This window comes from Crocodylus siamensis, chromosome 1 (genome assembly GCF_052110815.1).
Source record: "Crocodylus siamensis isolate JL-2025a chromosome 1, ASM5211081v1, whole genome shotgun sequence".
Lineage (NCBI taxonomy): Eukaryota > Metazoa > Chordata > Crocodylia > Crocodylidae > Crocodylus > Crocodylus siamensis.
The window spans coordinates 302,315,707-302,329,597 of record NC_143395.1 but is presented as its reverse complement, the minus strand read 5'-3'; the positions used below and the strand labels follow the sequence as shown (position 1 = coordinate 302,329,597).

Genomic DNA, 13,891 nt, shown 5'->3' with positions numbered 1-13,891 from the left:
AATATCTCAGCTGTCAATGGGACAGTACCAAAATGGAGAAAATGACACATTAGTGCCTCTTCATTTTGTTTTGCAGAATTAAGCCAGTGGAGCAATGGTCTGAAGTTGCAGGAAGGAAAGTTTTGGTTTGATATTAGGAAAAACTTTCTCATGAGGAGGGTAGTAAAGCCCTGGAACCGGTACCTAGAGAGGTTGTGGACTCTCCATCCTTGGAGGTTTTTAAGACCTGGCTAGACATAGTCTTGGCTGGGATGATCTAGTTGGGGATGGTTCTGCTTTGAGCAGGGGGTTGGACTAGATGACCCCCTGAGGTCCCTTCCAACCCTCATTTTCTATGATTCTATGATCTCAACTAGTGTTAATGGGCTCGTTGCCATCAATATAGTCATAAATATTATAGTATATTTTTAAGTATGCAAAAAAAAAAAAGGGAGTATGCTAGCACAGGAAATTCATTTTTTTTTTTTTTAACACTGTGAATATAAAACCAGCCAAATGGATTTCGTCCGTTAGTTTGGCAAACTTTTTCTCAAGAGAAAACCTATTATTCTATCTGTCTAAGTAGATCAAAATAAGTTTATAGAGAAGATGTTATATGGGTGCATGTGTGATGAGTATGTAAATAAAACAATAATAGCAATCAGGAGGTAGCTTCAAATGGTATTTTATAATTAAATCAATTATTGACCAATTAAAGGGTAAATCAGACTTGCTTTACATATTTTCTGAGTGTAAATGAAGAGCTATCAAAAACATTACTGCCTTGAAAATGAAAAATCAAACTATTTCTTCTTGAATTTGAGATGCACATTTTGACTATTTGTAACATTTAAGTAACTTTTGGAACCATGCTTTTTGTGCTCACATGATTTTGACCATAAATATTCCATCTTTCAGGAAGCAGTTCAGATGGCTGTTCTGCACTGTGATTACACCTATGTTAGCAGCTACGAACATATTATAGGGTAAAAAAGACTTTTCTTCTAACCTTGCCAACAGCAGAAATAAAATGAGCTACTTGATACCAAGTGTAGAATTGCATGAAGACTGTATTGTATGTTGTGGCCTTAGTCTTGAGTGCAGTCACTGAGGTTTGTGTAATTTAGTGAGACTGTAATGGCTTGTGTTGTCAACTTTTCTCAAAGAAGAACTTGAAGAATTTTTATTCTCTTTCTAATTGTGTGTTTCTGCAAGTACAGTTTCAAAAGCTGCTCCTAAAAATTATTCTGATTGAATCTTTTTTCCTTACATTTTATTAAACATTGAATGGGCCGTTCATTTCTCTACTTCTCTCTATCTTGTTGCAGTGCCTCACAGAAGGTTCCTGCAGTCATGCTTGGTTAAACATGACGTCAGAATAGAGGCGCGTGCTGCTTTGAACTGTAGTTCTGCAGAAGAAAAGGAATTCATTCATTCTTCTAAATTGAAAGGAGTGGGCAGGGAGGAATTGGTTCCATAGAAAATCAGAGTGGGTTGAAAATAGGTAATGGTTTCCTGCTTGTTCTCTAAATTATTGGTCATACTGTGCCAATGCACTTTTATTTTAGAACTTCCTCTCTCTTCTACAGTTACTGCTGGGGTCTATTAACACCCCCATAGTGGCTTATGAGAAAAATAGACATAAGCACTCTAGTTATAGGCAGACAGTCCATTGCAGAAGATTTGCTTCAGGGAGGAAACCTAGTCAACAGAACAGTAGGGATCCTGGGGGCGTACTTCTGCCACCAGGAAGGCTGTTCCCTAATGGATTCCCTCTTCTCATATACACAATTTGAAGGAAGCGGAGCAGCAACTCCCTGGGGTAGTCAGCCTGTTGCAACCAGCAGGAAGAGGCCATTTAGTCCTGTAGCTCATCCAATTCTAGACTTTAACATGAAGAGTTTTGTCCTTGGGCAGAAGAATTTAGGGGAGTGACTGCCTCTTCAAATGACAGAGGATGAAAGATGTAAACTAAAATTTCATAGGGTAGGGCCCAGTACTTAGGAGCAACAGGAAATTCTCTCTTCCCTTCCCACCTTATCCAACAGGTGACAATGCCTGTAGAATAGGAAAAAACTTTATGAGCTCCATTATGCTTCTCTCCCATCTCCAACAGTACAGTTTCCTGATATCTGTAACACTGACTGTACTTGCCCATGTAGAGGGAGGGAGGTGTTGTCTGGCTCTTCACCCTGATCTATGTTGTGAGCTTCTTGTGGTTCATTTGTCCTTTTCTCCATTCTCTACTCTCAACATCCTTCCCCTTTTCTCAACAACCCTCCCTCTTTCTTCCTTTTATCTTGTCTTTTCTTTCCCCTGCTATTCCCTTTTTTTCCACTGTGCCTCCACATTAAAAATAAATAACTTAGTAATAGGGGTATGAATTAAGAGGAGAAACTGTGTTAACAAAACACATGGCCATCAGCATGATTGCTTCACTTATATCTTTGGCCTTTATCTTCACCCTTTTTTTTTAGCTTGCCTTTTAAATTTATGATCTTTGTGCTTTCCTGCCTCTGTATAGCATCTGGCTCAATGGCACCCTGATGCTAATCAGGCCCTCTGGGAACTACTGCAATAAAAATAATAAACAATAATAATAATCTTAGTTTCAATTCAGAGTGAGCACGAGGGAATCACAAATGTACAAGCTCAGACTACACAAAGTTGCGAGCTCCTTCAGGGCCTGAGGTTAATGGGAGGATTTGTGTGCAAGGGCTGCCTGCATGAGTGGGGGTTGCAGGTGCTGGCCACTAGCATGCTCACTTGCATAGTAGGTCTCTTGGCAGAAATAGGGTTCACCAGGTTTAAGTTCATTTTGCAGATTTTTTGAGATAACTGATATTTTCAGCAGCGCATATTGCTGCTAACAGCTTCTAACTTTCTCCATTGCTTAGACAAATAGTTTGCTGTAATCCGGCAACATTACTAGATATCATATATATTTTCCAGGAGATAATGGCGATAAAATGTCTAGGATGGATCCTTGGCCCTACTGTGTCTTTTTTGTGCTTCTGTGGCGGCTGAGAGGCGACAAAAAGGTTTCTAAAATAGATGGATGGGGAATTACCTTCTGAAGGGGAGCTACAGGTGGTGTAAAGCTGCCATAACAGCCTTTGTGTCACCTACTACAGTCCTTCCAACTGTAGAAGGCACATTTGGTGGGGCGGGGGTGACAGTAAGTGTTCACTGCTGTAGCATTCTGGCTTTTGCAGAGCAACCTGTAGGAGCAGCTATCAGCTGTTGTCAGCCTTCAAGGCTGCTCTCAAGTTCTGCCAGGCTCTGATCGGCTGTCTGCTACCCTTGTGTTGGCAGCATGTAAATGTAAAAACTGCTTAACAAGTACCTTTTCCCCTGTCCTCAGATGAGTTGATTACAGATCTGGCATACTTGAAAATCAAGCCCTCTTTTTCTGATTTGAGAATTCAGGAGGTGATTTACAGGGAGTATTTTCTGCATTGTATGTATAATGCTATTTACTCCATGTTCCCTCTTATAGAGAAGAGGTCCCAAAATGATAATGGAAGTATGAATATGAAAAAAAGAGATGGTTTGCCCTTTGTTAAGTTTATGGTGATGAACAGAAACCTCGGGTGAAATCCTTAGATAAAATCCTTTACTTTAATTGCATTAGAGGGTTGTGAGTCTCTGATGTGACTGTTTTTGAGATCAGTCAGAAGGGGTGCTGGGAGATGATAGATGCAGCCAAGAGGTGGGCCAGTTCATCTATTCACCACAGTTTGTTCTGCCACTAGATTACTTGAAGATTTTTCCATACAGTCTACATGTGGCAGCAAGGATGGGTATAGTTTTCCCAGCAGCTACTAGTCTATTGTGTGCTTTGGAATCTGCATTTTGAAGCTCCTGGATTAGAAATTCCTGGCAGTTTGGCTTCAACATCAAGTAGTTGGAGTGAGATGGGAGGGGAGGGGATACTGAAGGCATAGAGCTTCCATTTGGATGACACTAGCCTCCCACTGCAACCCAGAGACTTATGCAACCAAACTCTACTGTCCTATGGAATAATATAGGTCAAGTTCCTTGGCAGAGGCCTCCTCAGGCTGGCCTCAAGCTGCAGCATTGCCAGCTCTCAGTGACTTTTACTGAGTGTCTTGTGCTGACATTTGTAAAATCCCAGCTGCCAGAAGTGAGTTATCATTGCAACCACTCACCCTCCATTTTTTAATTGACTGTTTAAGTTTTTAGTAGAGAAATCTAGCAAGTAAGCCCTGTAACTGTCCCACTTTTATATAGTATTCTCTATGCCCTCCCCATGATGGTGGATAAGAACCCCCAGACAGTTTGCTTTTAAAATGTCATGATTTAAGAGGCCTGTCTTATACTTACTGACAATGTGAGGCTAGGCAGCATTGCCTCCTACAGGCTAGATACAAATATTGGAAAAGCCTCAGGTAGAATCGATTTAAGTTATGGAGTTTTCTGTGAGTAACGTAGTTCCTCACTGTCTCCTCATTAGCAAGCTAAGGAAATATAGGCTAGGGCTAGATACAGACATTCAAAAAAGTCTGAGGTGGAATAGATCCAAGTTAGTGTGGTTTTCTGTAAGCAGCATAGTTTAGATCGGTAGCAAACAGAGCATGCATACACACTTTGGTGGTAGGGGAACAAATTTAGACCAGGTTCCATCATTTTTAAACTGGTCTGTGTGTGCCAAACTACTTTTCTGGTACGGGTATAGACTGGTTCTGTGTGCTGAACTCGTGTTCTGCTATGGGTGGCACAGACCAGTTTCTGATCACTTGCACTAAAAGTATAAAGTCTGTGCTTGGCCACAGCGTCTGCCTCCAGGGGGTACTCTGGTCTAAAGTTTGCATCATAATTTTGTAGATCGGCTGGCACTGCATTATTAGATGTTCTTGTTTTTTAAGTGATTGCTTTACGTTGCCACAAAAAACTCCCTACTGAATACAGTTGACTTCTCTGACAGAGCATGATTAAAGGAGGCTAGATTTGATTGAGACTGTCCAAAAGAGGTTAGTTAATTAGGAGGCCTAATCACAGCCAGTAGACAAGTGCCTGTGCAATAAACAGACTAATGAGCATCTTCTCGCTGCCACAACTCTCCACAGGTTTGTCTTTCTGCTGCTGCGTATTCTGTATGGCTTGCATAGCAGAAGTGATGTGATATTGTAATTTGGTACCTCCCACACTAACGGAAAAACTAAGAGCGTTTCCCTCTTCCTCCTCCCCCTGAAATGCAGCCTTCAGTTGTTTCGTCTTATGCCAGAGGTTTCTTAATACCAGCGATTTAGCTGCCTAAGACAGAAGCTGTCTAAAAATATTTGCTATATACTTGGGCCACATAAGCTTTCCATCAAATATGCCCTTGTCTGATTCTCAGCATCCTGGGAATGCTGCTCACAACTAGCATTCACTGCCATGAATAACCCTGAGGTGACCTTCTCACAGTGGAGCTGAAACCAAGAATAACCTTATTTAACATAACAGTGCACAGCTTAGAACATCAACTTGAACCATCCTGACCTTTGCTCCTGGGGTCTATGCAAATTAACTTAACAATAAACCATCTTGCGGGGGGAGATTGCTCCAAAGGAACAGAAAATCTCTCCCATCTCTTTTCATTTGATAAATAGCCAGGAGGCCTTAGTTTAGAAAAATTTAAAAGTGCCTCTTGTTCAAAAACCCTGGGCTATACATCTGAGACAGAGAACAACAGTTAGTTGAATTTTAACAGGTTATAGATCTGTTTCTTGTAGATTGATGTTTTTCATGGGGAAAAAAAAAGGCTTCATTTAATTTTGATTGAGTATTTCCTAGAAATGTCTAAAGACATTATAGAGACAGTAATAGAAACTGTTTGTTTGTAGTTTTAAAACTAAATAAATGCCACTTCCCCCATCCCCCACACCATCTTTTGACTAGTTTCAGCAGAATTTGTGGAAAGCAACAACAACAAAAAAAGTCCAGATGGTAGTGGATACCAAGGTCAGCTAATCACCAGCAGGGGAGATGTGGCAAAATAAGGGGTTCAGCCACAGGAGTTAAAAAGGTCTGCTATTACTGTCACTGAACAACAGATTGGTTTATTTCTAAGTACAGGGTCAATTATGCTAATCTTACTGTAGGTAGCCTGAGGAGTTTTGTTGTTGGGTTTTTTTTAACCGTGCAAGTGGTCTCAGTTTGTATGAAATAAGGAATTTGTGGGTGAGAGAAGAGGTGGCACAGTTAGATGCAAAGAAAAGAAATAAGGTTATTTGGAATTGGTATTACCATTGGAAATAGCTTATACAGCTTGAGAGTTTTATGCAATGAATTAACTGAGTATGCATATGTGAGAGAGAATTTGTTCTAGAGGAATCAAAGGATATCTAATATTTCAGTCAGTCTACCTTACTATAGTATATAAGCCTATTGTTTAGGGTTACCATATTTCCAGTTTCAAAAAAGAGGACACCTGTTGAGGTGGGAGGCCAGTGATATGCTGGTGCCCTGCCCATGACATTGCCTCTTGCTCCAAGGCCACAACCCGCCCAGCTGGGCTGCTTCCCCTTACTCCCTACCCACAGCCCTGCCAGTGCCCCTCACTCCTGATCGACAGTACTCCTCCCTCCTGGGCCACGCAAGTGCCCCTCCCTCCCAACCCACAGCCCCCTGGAGCTGCCAGTGCCCTGCACACTCAAGCCACAGTCCCCTGCCCCCCCCCCCGGGGTGCCTCTCACTCCCAAGCCGCAGCCCACCCCGGCCCTGCTGATGCCTGACCCACAGCCCCCTGCTCCCCCCAGCCCTGCAGCATCTCTTGGCCACCCTACCCCTGCGAGCAGTGGCACCAGCCCTCCTGCTGCTAGCCTAGCCATGCGGCTCCCTGCTGCTCCCAAAGGGCCCCTGCCCACTTCCTCCGCTGGAAGGGCAGGTACCTTCTCCCTACCCTCCAGTTTTAGTACCTGCTGCAGCTTCAGCAGACAGCTTTCCCCAGTGCCCACAGGCACCCCACCTGTCGCCTCCACAAATAGACACCCCACACAGCCCCTTAGACAGTCTCGAAGCCCTGGCCCTCCAACCCCGGCTTGTCATAGACTTACCTGTATTCAACTGTTGGGGTTGCTTCTACCAATCTGCTTGGCTGTGTGCCAGCCACATGTGTGTGCACACACACGCATGTGGCAGCCCCTGCTTCCAGTTACCCTTCCTCTGTTCCCCACAGCCCCAAGCAGCTCCTTGCTAGGACAAGCTGGGAAGTGCCAGAAAAAACTTTGATACTGAGAAGACCAAAATCCTGGACATTTGTTCATATTAAAAAAAAACAAAACCTCCCGGATGGAGATCAGAAGACCCAAAAAGAGGACATGTCTGGGAAAATCTGGACGTATGGTAACCCTGCTATTGTTTGGGTTTTATGTTTGTTTGTTTTTTGTCTCCACTAAACATTTCTTGTGGTTAACTTGGTCTACATTATAAAATTTTGTTATGCAAGCACAACTTCTTGTCCGTGCCCAAATCACTTCCACGGTGGCAGAACCTTCCCTTCTACTAATACCATCTTTGCTAGGTGGAGTGAAGCTTCTCCTGTCAACCAGCCACTGACAGAGAAAGTGTGTAGACCAGTGATTCTTAACCAGGGTGCTGGGGTGTTGCGAGAATTTTTTTAAAGGATGTCAGAAAAAGATGAGAACCTCTGGTCTCAGGTAATAACATCAGTTAGGTTTTAAAATGGGGTGCTACTGAATTCACAAAATTATGGACCAGTGCCTTGAGTCTAAAAAAGGTTGAGAACTACTGGTATAGATGCTCCTATACCTTCTACCAACATAGCTGTCTCTTCAGCAGTTAATGTATTCCTAAGATGCACTTTGTGCTCTGGTGGCACTGTTGCTACAGCGGGGATGCAGAGTTGCCAAAAGCTGATGACTGTCTGTGATCTGGTGTTTTGATGATAGTGGCAGAGCTTCTGCTTGGGGGAGGTTAGTATAGATGCAGCCTTAGCAGCCATGAAAAAGTGCATCCTTTTTGGTGAAGAGAATTTTTCATTCCATGACCAAAAAAGAAAAAGGAAAATATATGTCATGACTTTTCTGTGCCTCACAGTTTTGTGATGATAGAATATAGCAAAACTTGTAAAAATTGAGGGGAAAATGTAGGACTTCTTGATGGAATCATTTAAAATAGGTACTTGGACCTATTTCAAAAATTAGTGGCAAATGATAGTGTCCTCTTCTGTAGCAAAGTATGGGATCTTGCAGACTTCACTGTTTAGGTTAGATTGACTGTGGAAGATGCTTCTTACGTGAAACTTAGTTGAAATGGATATTCAGTAGGAGGCATATCTGAGTGAGAGATGGGTAGCTTATCTTGCATGTTGGTTTCGAAGGTGACTATTACAAAGCCATGGAAAAAGCATCTGGGAAAATGATAAAAAGGGGTGAAAGTCATTCAGACAGGTGAAGAATGCTGTTTTAAAAATGCAAAATATCTGAGCACAGATGAGTGGGCAGGCTGGAATAACTTCAGGGCAGATTCAGGTTGCAACATAGTTGCATACAGTTATGCCTCCCAAGGGAAACAGCCTTGACTGGTTAAAAAAGAAACACTGGTGAATATACTACTACATTGCAGCATGGAGGACCAGGCAAGAGATCAGTTAGCTTAATATATTTTTCCTCATGTCGTTTATGTAAACCAGGCTGAATGTGTGCAGAGCATAAGGGTTCGTACTCTTAATTTTTTGGTACCTTAGAAGTAAATGTGTCTTCAGTGAAATCTGGCTAGGCATGTGTGACACTGCATCTCTGCTTTATCAGTTGTATGATATACAAAGGCAACGGCTTTTCTGCATCCTGGGCTCTATCTAGACTAGGCTAATTGAAATGGTTTGTAAATGTTAATTAAAGCATGTTAGCTAACATGGTTTTAGCTTTGGACCTAGAGGAGGTGCACAGTTTAACATGCTTTAAAGTTATAAGCAGGCCGTGATTGATTTGAAACCCTTGCCAAGGGTCAGGCATGACTAGCTAATAGGTTTTAAAAGGTTTTTAAGCTGGATCTGTGCAAGTTGTAAAATTAGATTATACACAAAGGTTATACCTACAGTGTGGGAGAGGGTGGGCAAGCTGCTTCATCTGAAGCAGCAGCAGCAGCAGCAATGTTACAGGTCTCAGGTACAGATGGTTTTGCCAGCAGAAGAAGCTTTTCTATTGCCAAAGCTACACCTACTTTCCCAAACAGAGAAACTGCAGTGGTAGAAGCCTGTTTTCACTGGCAGAGCTGCATCCACTGCAGGATGGGGGGGGGGAGTTGTAGGACTGTCCCCCCACCGTGGATCTGCAGAGTGACATTGGCTGCAGAGTCTGATCTCCTCTCCTTCTCTGGCATAGCTGTGCTGGCAAAACTTTGTAATGCAGACAAGGGCCAAGTTAGCTGCTACTTAACAAGACATGACCCATTTTCCAATAAAGTCAAGACCCCAGTAGACTAGTCTGCAGATAGATGCTTACACACCTTTGAGCTTTGCAGAGGTGACCTGTGTAGCAGCTATTATTACCACAATGTGTGCAGCATACAAAGAGACATTGCAGGCCTGTCGAGTATCTGTGGATTTATAGCCACTTGAAGGCTATGTGAGGTGGTGTCCCCCACTGTCACTTGCGCAGATTCACTCAGCGCCAGTCCGAGTTGTTGTTAGAAGGTGGTGCCCCCCCAAGTCCTCCCTTCTTCCCCCCTGCCTCTTGTACTAGCTTGCTCTGCTTCCACTAGGAGAGCAGAAGCAAGGAGCAGGAGCAAGGTGACCTTCTTGCTGGCACAGGGAAGCCCCCAGAAACTATATAGATGCACCCACACTTTCTGCCACAGCCTCTCAGGGTGTACTGTGCACTCTGCCATGCTGTAGTGGGAGTGCTAGCAGTTGCCCAGCTGGGGGACCTGCTCTGTGGGTCTCTGTGAGCAGAACTTCAGTAGCGTGCTTCTAGTAGAGACAAGCCCCCAGTCCCCAAAGCTTCCAAACCTGGCTCTACACGGGAGCAGCAGGAACAGCGATTCCTTCCTTCCTCTAGCTAGCTCCTAGTCCTGCTGCTGCTCACAAAGCCTCTAGTGGCAAGTCACAGCTGTGCAGGTCGGGAACAGTCAGAGACAGGTTTTTTTGCCTTGCATATGACTGCTCCACTAACCCGAACAACACTAAGCTGATTAACATTTGTTCAGCTTACTGCATAAGGTCTGACAAGGCTCCTAAATGGTTTCTCAATGGCTAAATTGCATGTTGAAAGGAAAGACTAAGCGAGGCCTGCTGCTTCCTTCCCCCGTCCCTCCTTTGTATGATATATACTGTTCTGGAGATGGCCGGCTGAATGGTGTAGAGTAACCCCATGTGCCTAATGCGCCCTCAGTCCTGTTGTGCTCCATTGTGTTTTCACTGAAACACCTCCCTGTTACTTGGGTGATATATACTTTATATATATATATTTAATAATAATAATTAATAATCCTGAATCCCAGGGTTTTAGTATAGCAAAAAATTACAAATTTAGGCCAAATCTAAACAAACTTACCCTACTGCATCAGAGCAGGATGCTTACAGTGGTGACTTGTTCCAACAGTTCTTTAATTTCTCCTGATTTGGAAAACAAACATCCAAAATATTTCTTCATCTTTAGTGCCAGAGGATGTACTGGAGAGGATAGGAGGATTATTGGGTTTTAAGCATTAAGGCTCTATTCTCAGCCAAATGACATCAGTTTTTTAAATCCATTTTCAGCTGATGATGTACCCAATGGTGATGCATCAGTTTACATACCAGCTGAGAGAGATTTTCAGTGGCGTTACACCAGCATAGAACTATCACAGTTTATAATCAGACTGTTTGGTAGTGGCACAAGCAAGAACTGATTGAGCAGAGGTAGTCGTTTGACAAAATATATTCCATGTTATTTGTTGATCAGACATGCAGAAATCATATTGCTGTATACAGCACAGTTCTGTTCCTGTAGGAATAGGTCAGATTCTCCTGTCACTTACATTTGTCTTACCCCATGCCGTGCTGTTGACTTGAGCTAAGTTACTTCTGATTTATACAAGGGTGAGGAAAGAATTGGGTTCAGAGGCTACTTTTACATGTATTCAAAACTGCATGGTGAAGTCACGCAGCTATTCACATGCCAGCCTGGGTAAAATACGCTGCTGAATATTTTGTGGGGCAACTTGAAGCTGATACATGAATCCACCTGCATAACAGAATCACTTTCTGCAAAAATGGAGGTGTCTCATGTTAGTGAAAGTTTGAGCAGCGGCACCTCCCATGTGTTTCCGTGCCTCTTTTCTCTTTCTCCCTCCCACACCTTCCCAGCACGGCACTCCCAGCCTACACCAGTAGCTTAGGCAGATCGTGCATAATCTGTATGCTCTTTGCATCCCCACTTTGAAAAGTGGATTCAGGTTAGTTCAACTGCACTGTGGCCATTCATAGCTGCAGAGGGAGCAGCTGAATTTATTGCATAGTGAATAATAATCTCTTTAAATTAAGGTGGGCTACAATTTATAGGAGAAGCAAACAAGAAAATGACTGTTCCTCAAGGTTGGAATCCAGTGTTGCTGTATGAACTGGCCATGAACTTCCATGTTAAGCAGCTGTCGCTATGTGTTTAGACTTAGTGCATCACCACATTGGTATCCTCAAGCTCCCGTGTTTGCTTCTGCCCCTCAGTCTCCCATGCTACTGTATAGGCACTTAGCCAGCTCCTCCCAGATCATGTTAATGTACTTCTACTTTTTATTGAGTTCTACAACCATTCTTGATTAATATTTGATATTCTTTCCAGGTTTCATTTATCTTCACCAATATTTCAAGGCACAGAGGAGTTGGTAAAGGCATTGCCATGAAACCTAACTTGAAGCAATGGAAACAACTAATGCTGTTTGGGATATTTGCATGGGGCCTCCTTTTCTTGGTGATCTTCATCTATTTTACTGATGGTAACACTGCAGAACCAGTTCCAAGTTCCTTGTCTTACATTGAGACAAAGAGACTCTTGCCCATTCAGGGCAAACAGAGAGTTATTATGGGAGCAATACACGATCCATCATTCTCTGAAACTATAGATGGAAATGAGGTACTTCTTAATGAAGATCTTTTAGGTTCATTTAGATTAAAATCGGGGACTGGGAGCATTAAAAAATGGGCTGAACTAGAGGATGATTTTAAAAATGAAAATGAGTTTTTTCCTTCTCAGATGAGAAGAAAATCAAAAAGTACTTTCTATCAAGGGGTTGGTGATTATTTATTTGCTGCTGGCCAGCCTCGTTCACACAGCAACATCCAGCAGATCATGAAATTCATCTCCACAAATGAGGACACTCAAAAGGAAAATGTTTTCCAGAATAACTGGAGCCATCAGAAAAGAAGGAGACGGAACCCAAGATACAGGAAAAGCCAGGTGTTTGATGAGTCTGATGACTGGGATGGGTTGTATTCAACAATGTCAAAATCTTTCCTTTACAAACTTTGGAAAGGGGATGTCTCCTCCAAGATGTTAAACCCTCGGCTGCAGAAAGCCATGAAAGATTACCTGAATACCAACAAGCATGGGGTACGATTCAAAGGGAAGCGAAACTCCAGACTGACGGGAGACCAGCTCTTCTGTGAGGTCAAAGAGAGGGTGAACGTGAAAACAATAGATGGCAAGGAAGCCCCTTTTTCAACTCTTGGATGGGAAAAGCATGTTCCTCAAATTCCTCTGGACAAACTCTATGCACATGGTTTTGGAAGCTGTGCTGTAGTTATGTCTGCTGGTGCAATACTGAACTCTTCTCTAGGAGATGAAATAGGTGAGTAAAAATGCTTCTTGATTGTGTGTGTTTATCTGTCCAAAGGATCTTTTTTTTTTTTTCAGAATAGCTCTAATAAGCATGATTCTTCTATCGCCCACATTTTATCAGCACAAGTCTACAGATGTACATGGAATTACACAAGTATAAAACAGGAGTAACTGACAGGAAAATGAGGCCAGCAGTCCCTACTTAATTTAACCGGGCACCATTACTTAATTCCAGTTTGAATTTTTTTTTTTTTGTGGTGGTGGTGGCTTGTTTTTTCAACAGACATTACATTGTTGTGTAAAGCATGTTTATTTCCTCTACAGATTATTTATATTATTTTTGTCCTTTAGAAAACTTAATTGATTTTTTTCTGTTTGAGCATGGTGCAAGATATTTTAGAGCAAAATTCAGATGGTCTGTATGAGATCCTATGTTTCTCTTAGGCCATAAAATAACTTTGATGTAGTTCATAGATTCTCATGCAGCTTTTTGACTTGGAATCATTTAACCTTACCTCTCTAGGTGATATTAATTTTAAACAAGCCCAAATACTTCCATGCACTGTTTTACAGGTGTATCACTAGGGTTTAAGCAGGACTTTCCATGGATTGACTACAACCTATTTTGCAGACGGGACCCAGGGGACTACAGGACAGTGATTCTGACAAATTGGTAGAGACAGTGCTTTTAAAAAGGACTGTCCAGTACATGGATGAACAGGACTTACTGGGGAGAAATCAGCATGCCTTTTGTAAAGGGACGTCGTGCCTCACCTGTTAGAGTTCTTTGAAGCTGTTAACAAGAACGTGGATCAGGGTGATCCAGTTGATGTGGTACATCTGGACTTCCAAACAGCCTTTGTCAAAAGTCCTGCATCAGGGTCTCTGATGAAATTGGGCTGTCGTGGGATTAAAGGGAAATCAGAAATCAGTGGATCAAAAATTGGTCTCAAGATAGAAATCGGTGGTTCTGGTTTTCAGAATAGAAAGAAGTAAACAGGAAGGTCCCCCGAGAATTTGTGTTGGGACTGGTGCTGTTTAATATATTCATAAGGGAGGTGGATAGTGAGGTGTCCGGATTTGCAAATAACACACAGCTATTCAGAATGGTAAAGACCAAGACAAACTGC

The 13,891-nt window shown here is 42.5% G+C and overlaps 1 protein-coding gene across 2 annotated transcripts in view; it reads left to right on the top strand.

Annotated features, from left to right (window-relative positions):
• Positions 1–13,891, top strand: part of ST6GAL2 (ST6 beta-galactoside alpha-2,6-sialyltransferase 2) — a 77,318-nt gene that overhangs the window by 20,050 nt on the left and 43,377 nt on the right. Inside the window, exons 2-3 of one of the 2 annotated variants that reach the window (XM_090021190.1) lie at positions 11,766–12,056; positions 12,177–12,771. In XM_090021190.1, coding sequence (XP_089877316.1) covers positions 11,823–12,056; positions 12,177–12,771 — 829 coding nt within the window. In that variant the 5' untranslated portion in view covers positions 11,766–11,822. Of the gene's footprint in view, positions 1–11,765; positions 12,772–13,891 lie in introns of both variants that reach the window. The other variant, XM_090021180.1, reaches the window with a different exon arrangement.